The 17,098-nt window shown below is 34.7% G+C and overlaps 1 protein-coding gene across 11 annotated transcripts in view; it reads right to left on the reverse strand.

The window, feature by feature from the left end:
• Nucleotides 1-1,811: 1,811 nt before the first annotated feature.
• The window catches only part of MPDZ (multiple PDZ domain crumbs cell polarity complex component), a 176,494-nt gene continuing 161,207 nt past the window's right edge, over nt 1,812-17,098 (reverse strand). For 8 of the 11 annotated variants that reach the window (XM_074394831.1, XM_074394833.1, XM_039475054.2 and 5 more), the window contains 8 exons: nt 13,858-13,944; nt 12,875-12,965; nt 11,949-11,989; nt 10,961-11,083; nt 9,569-9,673; nt 8,894-9,006; nt 7,844-7,967; nt 1,812-6,089 (listed from right to left, as the gene is read on the reverse strand). In XM_074394831.1, coding sequence (XP_074250932.1) covers nt 5,943-6,089; nt 7,844-7,967; nt 8,894-9,006; nt 9,569-9,673; nt 10,961-11,083; nt 11,949-11,989; nt 12,875-12,965; nt 13,858-13,944 — 831 coding nt within the window. In that variant the 3' untranslated portion in view covers nt 1,812-5,942. The remainder of the gene's footprint in view (nt 6,090-7,843; nt 7,968-8,893; nt 9,007-9,568; nt 9,674-10,960; nt 11,084-11,948; nt 11,990-12,874; nt 12,966-13,857; nt 13,945-17,098) is intronic. The other 3 variants (XM_074394836.1, XM_074394835.1, XM_074394832.1) reach the window with 1 other exon arrangement.

Genomic DNA, 17,098 nt, shown 5'->3' on the forward strand with positions numbered 1-17,098 from the left:
GAGAGATTTTTATCAGTACACTTAAAGGCAGCAGGGTGCATAATTAGGTATGCCTGCCATCTGCATAGCCCTCCAGGTGCAAAAGGCATTAACTTTATTTAATATTACCACAACATTAATTTTACTCCATTAATTTATGTCATTTGTCCTTTATTTCAAACTCAGATTGCCAAAACTAAAGCAATGGACACGATGACCCAATTCTGATTTTAGTGAAAGTCTTATACACAAAATCTTAAGCAACCTCCCTAGCTAAGAATATACTTAAGAACAGGAATTGACTGGCTGGCTTTCACATCTTAAAAAAAAAAGGAGTCCTAGAAACAAAATCTTGATTTTAGTTTTAATATTTTAGAGCTTTTTCCAAAGAGGAAGCATATCATAAGATCCTGATTTTAGGTGGCACTGACAAGGTACCAGGAAATATTGAATCACATAATTAGAAAGGTACAAAAATACCATTCAGTTCCTTTAAGTCCAGAAAAGAGTTTCCAAGGAGTTGCTGACACTATTCTAACAGTTGTGATTCTCCCTAACAGAGAGCAGGGTGCAGACCTACAGTTTCGAATCTTGGTGAACAATAGTATCTTTGCAGAATTTTGTTCCTTTGCTTTATGAACTTTTGCTCATATTTTGTATTTATGGCAAATGATACTGGTTTCCATTCAAAGTAATTAGATACTGTTTCTTCTGAGCAAATTTAACTTAAAAAATTAGTCTGCTTTAAAGAAAAATGTTTAGTAATTCATAGTACAGTTATATAAAGATACGAGAAACATCATGAAGGTTGTATGTAAAACAACTGAAACTTTGGAAAGTTTTGTATAAGCTGATTTGCATCCAACCTCCAAAGAAAAAGACATGATCACACAAAAATAAAAAATGAAGGTTATTTAAAGAAAGTATTGAATTTATATGACTCTGTCTTCTAAGATAAGTACAACAGCTCCTTTCATTCCTTGAAAGCTTATTCTATGCACGGTATTAATACTTTACATGTAGTTATCTCTTTAATTTCCTAAACAGGATAAATCTTTTAAGTTTTGCTGAATGGAATAAAGTACAATTAGGTGAATGAAGTTCAATGTAGTGGAACTCTGAATGCCAAATATTTTAAGGTAGATTCAGGTCAAAAATCATAATTTCCACTACATCAATAAGAAAATATATGAGAAGAAAAATTACATTTTCCAAAGATAACTGTGTTTGTTTCTGAAAATATGGATGTGAGGAGGAGGATGGGAGGAGAAAGGATCACAAAATACTCACACATGACACAACCTTCTCAAAAAGTGTCTTTTTTTTGAGTTAAGTGAACAAGTTGAAGCTTTCTCCTAGAAGCTGCCTGTGGCAGTCTTTTGATAGTACTACACTTTCAGAAATTTCAAATAACAACTTCAGTGAGGCAGTTCTGAGATCCTTACCATACATTTGTGCCCTGCTTGACACAATTCTGGCTATTACTGAACTTTCAGGATTTGACTATTAAAATTCTTAGACAAATAATTTTTTTTCTAAAATAGATTGAAATGAACAATTTTGAGGGAAATGAAATTTCAATACTACGCACATAAAAATCACCTGAAAAATACTTGCTTTCCCCAGTTTTCATGCTCTTATTTAGAACTTTTCTTGACACCAATTTTTTTTCCCTCTTAAGGTATTGGAGGCCAATCCTGCCTTAGAAATAACTCTCTTCAGAACAAAGTTAAGTTGAGAAACATCTTTGCCCAAATCAAATGCATTCCAGAATATCTATACCAGGGTTGCCAAAAGCAAGTGATGATAGTTTGACATTCCCATACCTAGACAAAAAAAAAAAAAAAAAAAAAAAAAAAAAAAAAAAAAAAAAAAAAAAAAAAAAAAAGCCTATTTATTGCTTGTCTCCCCAAACACATCCCTTCAACCTCTCTATTCACCTTGGGAATCTCAAAAGGGGGCACTAAATCATTGCATGGCATTATCAGACAATAAACTAGCTGACCAATTCTAAGGCGGTTTAGTACAGTACATCTCAGAGCAGTGAAGAGCTCCCTTTGCTTCTTCATATCGATCAGAATCTGCTTTGTCAAGATTCATAAAATGGGGGGGGGGGGAGCCTCTCCTCCTTTTTTCTCTTATTTTTCAAGAATTTTAATTTTTATGCTTCTAACTCACTCCATCACTGTTCTGCTAAGTAAATTCTACTGATTTGCTACATTACCTTGCTATTCCTGCTGCTTATATATGTATGTATAGATAAATATATAAATGAAATACTTTATTACTGTTATTATCCTTTTCGATAATAATAATCCTTTTGGATAGTACCAGAAATGTGTATTTCCCAGTTTGATTTAATCAAACACCTAATTATATTTATAGAACCTATTACAGGCAATCCAATGTCTTGGGTGGTACATGGCACTAACATTGTAATAAAACAAGTCTTGAATTAAACTCTTTGTTTAAGCACTTTCTTCTCTCACCACAGAGAACTACTATATTTCCAGAAAGAAATAATATAGCAAGCATAAGGCTTTGTTACTTATCCCCAGTGTTTATAAACCTATATTCTTTTCCTCTGAAACTTTACTTTCTTTGCTCCCTCCCTCCTTCTATTTTCTCTTTCACATGTTTGTCTTTGTTAATTAGCAGCCACTCATAATCTTTCCTGTTAGCCAGACATAATGACAGTAGCTCAGGACATTCAAATTATTATTATTATTATTTTTTTTTTAGATAAGGTTTTACTCCTGTCACTCAGGCTGGAGTGCAATGGTGCAATCTTGGCTCACTGCAAGCCCTGCCTTCCAGGCTTAAGTGATTCTCCTGCCTCAGCTTCCCAAGTAGCTGCCTGGCTAATTTTTTTTTTTTTTTTTTTTTTTTTTTTTTTTTTTTTTTTTTGTAGAGACAGGGTTTTATCATGTTGCTTAGGCTGGTCTCAAAATCCTGAGCTCAAGGGATCTGTTCACCTTGGCTTCTCAAAGTACTGGAAATATAGCCATAACCCACCACACCCAACCAACATTTAAGATACTCTATCAGTTTCCCAGTGCTTCAACAAAGTACCACAAACTGTGGCTTAAAACAACAGAAATTTATTTTCTCACAGTCTAGAGGCCAGAAGCCTGAATTCAAGGTGTCAATAAGCCAACCTCCTTCTGACGGCCCTGGGGAATAAAACATTCCTTGTCTCTTCCAGCTTTTGAGGGTCCCTTAGGTATTCCTTAGCTTGTTTGGGGTTATTTTGTTTTGCCTCCATCTTCATGGGCCTTCTTCCCAATGTCTGTGCCTTCACAATACCTACTTGCACAAAAACCAGTCATAAGATACAGCATACTTTAATCCAGCATGAACTTACAACATCTGCAAAGACCCCATTTCCAAAGGTCACGTTCTGAGGTGCCAAGTGGACATGAATTAGGTGGAGACACTGTTTTTGCTTTTATTTTGTTTTGTTTTTTGAGACATAGCCTCACTCTGTCGCCAGGCTGGAGTGCAGTGGCGTGATCTTGGCTCACTGCAACCTCCACCTCCCAGGTTCAAGCAATCCTCCTTACTCAGCCTCCCGAGTGGTTGGAACTACAGGCACAAGCCACCACACTCAGCTAATTTTTGTACTTTTAGTAGAGACAGGTTTCACCACATTGGCCAGGATGGTCTTGATCTCTTGACCTCATGATACGCCCACCTCGGCCTCCCAGAGTGCTGGAATTACAGATGTGAGCCACTGTGCCCCGCTGGGAGACACTATTTCAGCTAGTAAAGATATTGACTGGGCTGTTCTTCTTGGGAGCACTTAGACATATTATGAAACTTGAATGGGATTGGTTGGCTTTCTCCCACACAGTCTGGTATGAACATCCTCTACAAAACTTCTTTGCTTGCTCAAACTCAGATGGGAAGTTAGTTCATCTACCAGCAGCCTACCATTAAATAATGGGATATTTTGTTATGGAGAGCCACTAAGTGATGGCTAAGAAGCCAGATGTGTCACTGGGATACTAAAATGAATTTTGTTACATCAAGCACCTAAATTTACAATGACTGGTTAACAACTTTTGAGTTGGTGCAATATTTTTTTCCATTTGAGTTGGTGTAGTTTTTTCCATTCATTTTGTGTAACTAAGAATTGCTGAATTCTTATATTTTAGAACTAAATAAAAACTTTGTGATAAAATAACCTATCATTTTACAGATAAGATAAATCAGAGGGAAATGCACGTTTGTTCTAATTTGGTACAAAAGTAAAACAAAGTTCCCCTCATTCCTTGTTCAGTGTTCAAGTTGGACTTGTCATGTTTATTAATACAAATAATTTTCATTACAATTTTGTCCATGTGAATACACTTTAATAGTTCTCGACCACACTAAAGAGCAACTTATAATATTAGTGCATTAGCAGCACCTGAGAAAAACATATACAGGCAGGATACTTCTCTTTCTACAATGTCATCTCCCTCTAATCCATGAAGAGTCTATGAATCTCTAGTGCTAGAAAAAATTGTGGAGGTAAAAAATATTGAGCTTTCCATAATGACGTTGTCCAAAGTTCCTTTAGCTGTAACTATGGACACCATATGTGCAGTCAGACATGATAAAAACCAATTTTAAGTTGTAAATCTTGAACAGTATATAACAAAGCTTTTCCACAGTAGAAGGAACAACAAAAAAATACGCCTGCTGCTTCTTTATTTGTGCACCACTGAAACTTCTTATTTATTCACTTTAATTCTGCATTTACACAAGAATGCAGCAATAAAATATCTGTACACTACTTCTGCTACAAATATAGATAATATTTAAAGTGACTTTATATATTCTAATGTAGGAGTTTCACGCTCTAAAATGGGAATGAACACATGATAATTCCTCACCAGTTGTCTCAATAAACAGCTCCATCTGTTTCCCTTAGTCTTAAACTATTGTATTATAAGATGTTAATATAAGGCAATGAAATGAAGTTATGCTAATCCCCTTAATTTTTCTATCAATTTACTAATGGCATACAAACAGAATAATTACTACCACATTGTTTGTTTTTTGTCATTAAGATTAATACTAATTGAAAACCAATTGCACAGCACACTAACACATTTTTAATGTTGCATCAGTTGTTAAAACCAGCATTAAAAGTTCTGGGACTCTTCTATGTTCCTCTGTGGCGAGCAGCATGGTTGCTTTCTAGATAAACCACAGTCAACACGGGGTGGCATCATCATTTACTTACAGCAACATGAAAATATTTTATAACAGGTCAAAAATAAAAACAAAAATGAAGATGTGCATTAAATATAATTTCTTTACAAAATTTAGGGACACTGCTTCATATATTTGCTATTTATTCAATGCAATGTAGAAACCAATTTTAGCAGGAAAAATATAAATGCCTATTAGAGGTGGGGAGATGAAATGTTTTTATAATACTGTGTTGAAGAGTTTAAAATACTGACAGTATTTTTAAAGATTTTCAAAACTTTTTTCTTCTTTTTTTAGTTTGGGGTGGGGAGAAGAGGTAGATTGCCAAATAGGCATTTTTAAACTCCCGAGATTTTCTTCTTTATGTTTTCATTTTTCATCCCAATTTACTGAAGCCAGTTTTCTTTGGTTAGCTTTAGAATTATCTTTCTTTATACTAACCAGCTTAGCATCTAACAATTCTTGCCCACGTGACTACAAAACATTAGATATCTTCACAAATAAAAAGCAGATTCACCTATGCAAATATTCCTTCTCTTTGAATTTACGTTCACAAAATGCAAGGAGAAAAAGAAAAATAACGTTAGGTTGTCAGTTAGAAAAGCATTTCTACATGGGAAAAACAAATTTAAATGTTATTTTCCCCCTATGGTTCTGTAGAACCGGCTGAACACAGCATAGAAAAAGTCAGGACCAGTCCCCCTTCTCTTTACAGTAGGAGGTGAGCTAGGGGTTGGGTTGGCTCAAATCTGGCAGCCAATTCAAGAGAGAACCATCAAAGTGACAGTGCCTTTTGTCCGCTTAAGGATGGCAACAGCTTCTTCATGAGTGACTCCTTCTAGACTCTGCCCATTGACAGCAATGATCTGATCGCCCCTTTTCAGACGTCCATCTTCAGAGGCTGCTCCCTGCAAATTATAAAGTAGGTTTGTTTATTTCTCAAAAAATGCTGCCTTGCAGCCTCATAACAGGAAAAGATCTCAACTGGAATGTAAATTGCTCTGCGTGTACACACACATAGCTCCCAGTGCTTCACGGGTGCTCTAAGTCATTAAGCAATGATGAACATAGACAAAGAAGGTCTTTCTCCTAAATGGTTTTAGCATTGAGATACCAATTTGAGAGAGAATTTAGCAGTCAATAGATTAGCTGAATGGGTTTTTGGCTGTTCAGCACAGCAGTTGGTAGGAACTCAAATTAATAAAGAATATTTGGGAATTTGCCTAGTAGGAACGATTCAATAGAATCCAGGATTTTCTATCCTGTAAAGAAAATCTACAGAAAGAAGACAAAGGATTAGGTAGGAATCTGTTTTACAGGACAAGGGCTTGGGGACCGACAAAATCCAAAGGTTTGCAAAAGCACAGAGCCCACCTGAATGTTCACTAGGGCAGAATAAGGCATAAGTTCTAAATTTAAAACCCACTGCTGTTTCTAATTCTTTTAGTGGTTTCGAAAAAGCTATTCAAGCTGTCTTAGTTCTTACTTCCCAAAGGTAGGTAGATTATTCATATTCCTTATGGACCCTAAATGATTAAGATTAAACACAGACATTGCTGTTTGAAAAAGAACCCCATCTTAAAGCATGCCTATAGAAGACAATTATGCAATTAAATATAAAATTAAAAATATGGAAAAGTTAATGAGGAATACATAATGACGAAATTCTTAAAATATGTTCTAACTAGCATGCCTTAAATAAATTGTTCCTAGGCTGAGGAAAAGGACTGTATGACTCTTCTATTCACTAGCAAATGCTGTTTGTATTTTTGGACATACCAATAGCTTTTTAAAAATCTTATAATTTAGCTTGTTGTAGGTACAGCATTTTAAATTGGCTAAATTTTTTTTTCCAAAATAATAAAATAAAGCATTCATAAATTAAAGGACCATGCCACTAATCCAAAAGCCCTATATCAAATTTTTAAACAGGTCAAAGTAAGGTCTGTTCCTTTTTACACTGTAAAATTTTGAGATTCTAAATTTTTCCTTGCAAGAAATTTTGTCCAGTTTTGTAGCTCCTGAAAAACATTTGAACATATTAACAGTAATTTTATGGGTTTAAATTATTTCAATAGCTTTACCAGTACTGCAGTATCTTTATTCTTATTCGAAATCTTCTTAAGATAGAATAGGTTATCATTATAACTATATACAATTTTTTAATTGAATCCCTTCATTGGGAATAGCTGATTATTATAGATAATAGGGCTGCTGGATACTCAAATTTTTTTCAGTAGTTATTTTTCTGTTTTATTCAATGGAATTAATCTATTTTATATTTCACAACAAAAAATGCAAACAGAAATACCAGTGCTCTATAGCATACATATTTAAAATGTCCCATTTTCAAAAGATAATCGTGTAATTTGTGCTCAAAGAAAAAAAATAGGCTTTATTAACCAAAGTTCATTAATATTTTTATGTATATTGTTAAGAGTTTTCCTGAAGTTTCAATTTGAGCCTATTTTCCTTTAACTATAACTAAACCTCAAATTGGACAAAAATATTTAATGACTTGTTCCTGTAGGGAGTTTTGAAAAGAAATGATTAACTGCTAACCATTTGGCATTACCTCAGGCCATAAACTAATAAGCCAGCTGCTGACCACTATTAATGAATGTTTAGGGGAAAAGAGGGTGGTTAAAATTTGCAAGCTTACCTTTGCAAACACGGTTTTAACATAAATGGGTAAGTCTCCATGAGGGCTGCCATATCCTCCTACTATACTGAAGCCTAAGCCATCTGGTCCTCGCTCTAGAGTAATAGATTTACACTGAGGAGGTCTACAGTGAAGAAAAGGAAAAAAGAGGTTTTAAATTAAATATATATATAGAAGTTATGAATTATCTGAAATCCACCTAGAGCTAGCATAATTCTCTTTATTACTGACAGCAAGTATATTATGGGTATTTTTAAGATGCTTAAATTGTCAGTGCATGCTGTGCTCAGTATTTTAAATTTACATAATCTAATGAAATCCTACTTAACACCCTAATTCTATTACTCATTTACAGTTCCCTTAAACTAACATATTTATGGCATGTTCTCATTGTAGAGAGAACTCAATTCTTTTTCCAGTTTATTTAAAGTGAGAGGACTAGAGTTCAGAGGACTATAATAGAATAAATCATAAACATCAGTCCGCCCAACCTCAGAGAGAAAAATCAATTACAAGCAATGGAAAGGCTGCATCAAATTATGTAAAACTTCTAATGTGTTTCTCTCTCTCCTCTTCTCTCTCTAATGCTTTTGTATTCAAGTGTTGTTACTTAATCCTGTGAATTTTTTCAGTCTGAAGGATAATATCTTAAATGAGTAGGCAGTATTGGAAAATTTAAAATGACAGGTCTGACTTGCTCCACATTACACGAAATGGTGACGTCAAGATTAAAATGTCTCTCACCCCAAAATCAGAGCTGAAACCATGGGAAGGGTAGTAACATGCATATATATATATATATATATATATATATATATATATATATATATATCTAGCTAGCTAGCTGTCTCTACTTATCTTTGATCAGCTAAATCCATGCCATAATTATTTAACAGTTTAGAAGCACCTGATGTGTATAATTCATCCTTCATATATTTTATCATTTTACCTGTATGTAATTCCTAGAAACATGGGACAGAGTATGCAACTGTCAGGAAGACTTGACTCATAAGTGAAAAATAATACACCAATCATAATGTATGAACTCACCCTAAATCATCCTGAAATATACTGCTTGACGTCAGCCCAGTGAAAGAAAGACTGGAACTTGCAGGCTCCTGCTGATGACCTGTGACCACACTCACATCTCCTCCAGCAACCACCTGCATAGAGGAGGATAAACAGAAAAAACACATGTTCCTGTGAAGAGGGGAAGTAATTTTTCTTCAAAAAGAGCACTTGGATTAAAATGTGTGTTTTATTGTCCATTTAATCATTTCTGTTAACATAAAACACAACCAAAGAGAATGAAATTTCACAAGGTCTGGAGGCCTCCTAACTGTCCTGACAGTAAGCGTATTCTAATTCAATTCTACAAAGTTTTTTTGTAGAATTGTTTTTAAAACATAGTCTCATATGTAATTATTTTTTAAAGATCTTTAGAATACAAGCCACTTGCTAGCACCACCCAAAATTCGAGCAAATCATCATGCACTGCTAAGGCCCTATATTTTTTTCCCCTTAAAGTATGAAACAACGATTCAGAGTAACATGTTACAGAATGTTTCATATGCACTTTCTTGGAACTCTTAATCATTTATATTCAAGAGAAATACTAAAAAAAGTAATAGCAAAAGATTTAATCGTTTTTATTGCTTTAGCATCAAAGCTCATACGTCTTCAAGCTACCTATATTCTGACTTATGCTCGGGATAAAAATCTTACCTGCATTTCAATGGAGCCAGATGCATTTTTCAGTAGGTTAACTGCTTGGGTGTGAGTCATCCCCTCCGTGGATGTGCCACAGATAGTGACAATCCTATCACCAACCTGCAAGGGAGAGAAAGAAACAGCCATCTGCTAAAGCAGCCATGAAGAGGGGGTCTTTGAGACCCAAGTATTCGTTTCCTGCTATACCTTCCACATGACATATATACTGCTACCAGCCACTGAAATATAACCAAGGAAAACACTAATTCCAAGAAGTCCAATAAGCAGCAACCACAAAAAGAAGTGAATAATGGCTGAGTTCCATATCCAGGGGAGAGGAAAGGAGAAGGAGAAGGTCACTCTTCCCTGCTCTTCATTTCTCTTGGGTGATACATTACTTCCTATTAAAAGAAAAAAATACCACTATCATTTGGAAACTGAAATTTCTCTGGACATTACTATTATAATCATTAGATGTGACTCTAAGTTAGAGGTTGGCAAACTAAGGCCCAGAGGCCAAATCTGGCCTATTGCCTATTTTGGTTAATAAAATTTGGTTGGAAGACAGCCATGCTTATTTGGCTGCTTTCACAGGGCAGAGCTGAGTAGCTGCAACAGAGACTCATAGGTCCCATGAAGCCTAAAATATTCACTATCCTTCTTTCCAGAAGTTTACTGACACTGTGCTATGTATACAATTGGTTTTTAAGTGTCAGCCATAAATTTGGACATCAAAAGACGCTGAACCATTCCCAACCTAAAGACTATTTAAACTAAAATGTGGCTATGTTCTGAGATCTATTTGAGTTATTAAACCATCAAGATTTTACTTCAGAGAGACTGAGTTGCCTTAATGGAATATTCATGTAATTCTGGAGCTGGGCAGCTGGCATAAATTCCATGGTAGCTCTCTACAATTTGGATAATCCTTCAGCTTTCAGGCAAGTTGCATATAGTTTTATAACACTGTAAGCCATATTTATATTAAAGTTCTGCAGAATTATAAGTGAATGCAAATAAATAATGCTTTTCAATTTAACTGAGTTAAATCAGCATTTAGACCAATAAAATATATGAGGAAAAAAATTTCACTTCAGACTGGTGTTCTGAAAATACTTTCTGTTCTCTTTTAGCTTGCTCCACAATTTCAACATGTAAAAATATGTATTAAGAAACAACTAACTATAAATCTTCACATTTCATTTAACTGCAAACTTGCATTTTCTCCTTTCTTTTAATATTCTTTACCTTTTACTCCAAGCAAGCCTTACTGTGGTTGGATGACATGATTTAAAAGTCAATATAGACATTTAAAACTGCCTTACAACAGGTAGCCAGATTCAATGGGTTTGTAAAAACACTTCTGCAAGTTGAGCTAGGGCTTCTAGGGTTATTAGTACGACTTACTCTGAGTTTTTGGGTCTGTGCTGCAACTCCAGTTGGGTGCATCATTGCAATAAATATAGGCACATCACCAAGTGGGCTGCCCACTCCTCCAGCAATGCTGATTCCCAATGAGTCAGTAGGGCCCTGCCAAGGAACAGATGTAATATTTTGGTCAAAGTGATATTTTTCATTGACCTTTTATTATTTGGCATGACATCCGACAGTCAACGCTGATCTTCTAAGTGTGAGAGGCAAAATGAAGTGCAAGAAAACTGCATGACTTATTTGACACAGGTGCTTAGTGTGGCTTAGGAAAATCAGCGTCTGTTCAGGAAGTAAAAAATAAATCAAGACATGCTAAATGAAAATCATATTGTGGAACTGATGAAAAGCAGGTCAACTCATGAAGTGAAAAGACCCCACTTTTGGAATTAGAGAGACCTGTGTTCAAAGCCAGGACGTCATACTTGCAAATGCTGGAACTTGGAACAAGTCCACTCCTCTCAATAAATCGTTAAGATTTTCATTTACAAAATGGAGACAACAGTGCCTCTCACAGAGGCCTGTCGTGAATATTAAATGACATGATAATGACATGAAGTGTCTATAAGAGTGCTCAGAACAATAGTAAAGGCTCAATAAATCACAGTTGCTTTTACTTTCTCTCTTGCGCACGGCTGTCAGGGGAATCTGTTTCAGAGCTAATAAGCATCTGGTGAAGAGAAAGGTTTACTTATCAGTGTAAGTGAGAGGCATGGTACTATTTTGTGTGGGGTCAAGTTGATGCTATTTTCAGCAATACAGAGTATGCAAATAATGATTTTTCAAATGAGGTACTATGATCAGGAAATTCATTAAAGACATTATGTTATTTCACATGTAACATGTAATAATACATACTTTTTTTCAGATGAATATTTTAAAACAGTAAGAAAGTTAACAGGAAAACACATATGAGGATGTCTCTGAAAACACCAGAGTTTACATTGTTTTCTCTCCCCAAAATTACCTTTTTTATTTCAACTGTTCGTAATCCCTGTATTTCAGATGCTAAAGACAAAAAATATAAAAATAGGGTTATTTTATGTTCATTCACTTTTTATGTTCATTAAAATATCTACAGCTGGATGGCACTAAATGGAATAACCTACTTTTGTTTGTCGGTTTATTTAGGAGGGTACTCAAGGCTACTAGTATACATGATTAGATCTATCTCACATAGGAACTATTTATTTTTCCAGTTGGCAAAACATATATACCATCCCATTCTTCCTTTTCATTTTAAGTGTTGATTATATAACTATATAATCCCCTTTAATGAGTCAAGGGCAGAATGTGCTTTGCATAGAAAGACACACGTGCACGGCTGAGAGGAATAAAGTCATGGATGCATTAAAAAAATTCATGAACTTACGTGCCTAAATTTCTAGAATATTAGTCACATTGCAAACAGAGACTGCCATATGGTTAATTTCTTCAACTTAAACAACTCTCAACCAACACATCAAGCCAAAAAACCCTCTGCAGCATGATTTCATGTAATTAAAACACAGGAGGATCACATTAATTTTCTCAAGTTTTTGCAATCTTCATGGAAAAAGAAGGTTTCACTTAATGACATCTTCTGATTTAGTGGTGTTACATTAAACATAGAAAAAGATTAAAATCAAATACACCAATCTGCTTAGTAAGAAAAAAAAATTACAGAATCCTGATTATAATGTTTAGTGTATCTTGTAGGGTAAACATCAAATGGGAAAAGCTGCTATAGGCACAACTTCATGTTGTTCAGACTTTTTGCCAACACATGTTTTTGTACCTATATTAGGATATAGGATGATATGGGGGAAAAAAGCTCAGAGGTAAACAAGAAAAAAAAAATCAGTGTTGACAGCCAAAATTCAAACCATGTGTAGAATACTGAACCAATCTTACATGCATTCCTCTTTGAGCTACTTTCCAGTGACTCAGATGTACTGGATCCAGAGAGCGGAAAAGTGAAAGATGACAGGCTGCCTTCACTCACCTACAAATACACAACAATTATTTCAGAATGTTCTGGAAGTAACGTACTCCCTAAATACCACTTATTTCAGAATTCAATCTAGAGATTGATACCTGTTAAGCAATAGTGGCATTTGACAATTTGATAAGCAATTTAAACACAGTTTCTACTGACTTTTTTTTCTTTTAGAGGGAGAATTTATCTAGTGACATAAATTGAAGCTAAAAATGTAAATGAAATGGATTCCAATCTGCCTAAAATTTTAGTGGATATTCATAATCTCATTCTAACTAATCTTCTTTAAATTTAAACTGATGTTGTAGGAAGACCAGGACTTAAACAAAAACTGCAGAATTAGGGCCAGCTAATAGGAAACTCATCATAGCAACTTAAGAAAGTTAGTATGAGGTCTTTAAGGACAGACTGATGAAAAGGGGCTTCCATCATCAGTAGACAAGACTGAGGAGAGGGTTAAGATATCAAGAGTCTTGAAATATTTAACACCATATTTTTATACATGGTGCTGAGTATCTATCTATTGGTCACTTATATGGGACTTTTAAGTGGAATATTGATTGATGTTGCTATAAAATACTTTTAAAATATATTATCTTGGTAGGTTTTACTTATATTAGTTATCTTTTGAGATTATGGAAAATGTATCATGTCAAAAAAGAATGTTTGAAATCGATTTCCTTAGAATACTTACAAACTATTCAATAGCTACATCTTGTTTACCTGCCTACTATGATTTCTTGTTCTTCTGTCTGAAACTCTGTACCTGAGTGATTATCCCATGCTGCCAGGGGGCCAGACCTTGTACATGACCCTGGATAGACCCACAGTCAGGGCCATCTATGTGTCCTCTTGGCATGATGATTGCATCACCCTCATGAACTCCACAGCTACCCACCTGGCTGCTTTGAGAAGGCCTCCTCTCTGAATGAAATGGACCAGCTTTGATTCTTCCAACTTCCAAGGTTACTGTGCCTAGGGAACACTGGGGGTGGGGGTGGGGGAGTGTTTTATGGAAATGTTTAAATAAAATGCTATAATCACCTTTAGGATGATTTTTACTCTTTACTTTAGGAACATTTTACTCTTCAAGACTGAGTTTTTTCAAAGGCATCTTTCTTTTGGAATTTCCATAGGCAAGGATACCTCCAATCCCTTGTGGAAAACGGCTTTTTTAAAAAACATTCAAACTAATAAAAATAATCAGCAGCAGCAGCAACACCAAGTGTCTGTCTTATCACCTCATGATTTCTATCGAGACTACTTCTACCAAAAAGAACTGGAGAACTCAGCAATTATCTCATGAAACATACTAATTTTGATGGGCCAAAGAAGTTGAATAACTCACGGTTTAAAAAACAAAGTGAACACAATAAATCCACCACCACCACAGCAACTTGTTTTCCCCTCAACAGAAGAGGTACTTAGATAATTGGGTAAATTCTCTATCACTACACTGTGCCTGAACAGACTTAAAACTTAAATAAATATTGCTGTCAACACAAAACATGAATTAAAGACAATATTCCTGTAGCCTTGACAAATAAACCATTGGCATGCAAATAATGCTGCACAGTCTAATATGGAAGTAACACAAGGAGGTGTTTGAGATCCTGTTTTGGAGTCACCGGGTTAAATCCAGACTATGTGATTTATTATCTGTGTGACCATAATGGATGTTTAACCTCAATAAATCTTTTACTCTGAATTTTTAAAATGTACAGCATTATAGGTTGTTGAGATAAATAAGTAATCCATGTGCAATGCTTATGATAGTGTCTAGAATGAAGTAATATTAACATATTGGGTACTTATATTATTAAGTGATGAGATTACAAAGGGATATAGTACTCTTGAGCATGTTGATTATGAATCATACTTTGAAAGGTCAAAACTTGACTTGCAATATCCATAAGCTGGCTTTTCCATTTGTTTGGTTTGGTGTTTCCTTGCTGCAAATTTACTAAACTCTTCTTGAAACTATTTATATTTTCAATTTATATAACTGTAAGGTTAACAAGTCCATACATTAATTATTAACTGTGTAATGCTGCAATCTTTTCACCTACTTATAACACTTCTCTTTCAAATATCAAATAATCAAATAATTTTCAATAATTAAATAATTTTCAATAGTTAAATAACTTTCAAAAAATCAAATAATTTTGATTATTTCAAAAATTGTTAATTTTTCCAACACAAAAGCAATTCATGTCCACCAAAGAAAATTTTGGAAATAAAATGAAAAAGACAGGGGAAGAAAAGAACCCATAAGTCCAACAATTACCTCATAATTAATGTTAAAAAAACCTTGTCAGAGCATTTTTACATAGTTATATCCATTCTGTAAATACAATCCTCTGTCTTATATATATCTGCTAAGTACAGTAATCCCTTTTTATTGTGGGGAATATGTTCTAAGGCTCCCCCAGTGAATGTCTGACACCACGGATAGTACTGAACTCTATATATACTATTTTGTTCTTATACATACATATCTACAAAATAAGGTTTAATTTATAAATTAGAAACAGTAAGAGATAATAAGATAGAACAATTGTAACAATGTACTGTAATAGAAGTTATATAAATGTGACCTCTCTCTCCCTCTAAAAATACCTTATTGTACTATACTGTGGGTAACTAAAACCACAGGAAGAGAAACTATAGATTAGGAGCAACTACTGTATATGTTTTATCATGTTAAAAGAGTTGTCATGAACATTATTTCAAACAACACATGTTTGCATGCATCCTTGGTATTTATACCAAAGTTTATATAGTATTTGTCAACCCATGCTGCTTCCAATTTTCCTACTATTTCAAATAATACTTCAGTGAACTCTACATGCATGAAGTGCTGTTTTGAGGATTATGTATGTAAGATTTTTAAATGAAAAACTACTAATAAAACAACAATAAGCAGCAGCAACAACAACAAACATCTAAGTTATACAAATATTTATGCTTTCATTATATACTTTCAGACTACTTTTTTTTTTTTTTTTTAGGTGGAGTTTTGCTCCTGTTGCCCAGGTTGGAGTGCAATGGTGCAGTCTCGGCTCACCACAACCTCTGCCTCCTGGGTTCAAGTGATTCTCCTGCTAATTTTGTATTTTTAGTAGAGATAGGGTTTCTTCATGTTGGTCAGGCTGGTTTCGAACTCCTGACTGCAGGTGATCTGCCCACCTTGGCCTCCCAAAGTACTGGGATTATAGGTGTGAGCCACTGCACCAGCCAGACTAGCTTTTTAAATGCCTTGTTTAAAAATTATTATATTGTTTTATGGATGTTTCCATTGTTTCTCTAAGATATATCATTCTCACAGAGCTAACAATTGTTTTTAATGTGTCTCCAAAAAGAATGTATTCCTCCTTAAAGATTTCTAATTACATTATGTTTTGAAGATTGATAATTCTAATGAGAAGTGATAGATGTTAACTTTGCTTTAATAACCAAATCTATAAACACTGTATTCATATGCCAGATCCTATGTAAACCAGAGGTGAGTAACAAGCACCCACTTGAAAATCCTTCCATAAAGCCCAGCCACTCAGGGGCTCCCCTTAGCCCACAGACCTCCAATAGCTCCCCTGCTGCTGGGCACTGTCATGCAGGCTTATGTTAATTGGTACCCATGATATGGGTACTGATAATGACAGTTTTCTAGTCAATGTTGAATTATACTTCAGGTCATAAAACACATTAGGGTAAATAACAAAACAAGGAGATAAACATTGCCTTATTTATTTACAGGAATGCAAATCCCCTCTAGAATCTGGAATATTACCTGACAGAGAATATGCCTAGAGTCCCAGGAATTATATTGTCAAGTGAGCTTTCTGTGCTTTACAATTAATTCATTTTAAAAGCAAAAGTAGTTCTACCTTCCCAATCAGAAAATGATCCTTCATGGTGAGTTTTCTTTGGAGGAAATTAATTTCATAATGTAAAATGTACTTGAGTTTAGAATGATATATGTAGGAATAGCGGTCTTTTAATTAGGATAATCCCCAGTGAAGTTACTGCCCAGTGAATCTGCATTAAATTAGCTTCATTGAGTAAGGATGACCAATCTGCTCCTGATTTTAAATGTCAACTTTAAATAGTTCAATAGTTTTGAGTCAGAATAGGACTTT

Source organism: Saimiri boliviensis, chromosome 2 (assembly GCF_048565385.1).
Source record: "Saimiri boliviensis isolate mSaiBol1 chromosome 2, mSaiBol1.pri, whole genome shotgun sequence".
Classification (NCBI taxonomy): domain Eukaryota; kingdom Metazoa; phylum Chordata; class Mammalia; order Primates; family Cebidae; genus Saimiri; species Saimiri boliviensis.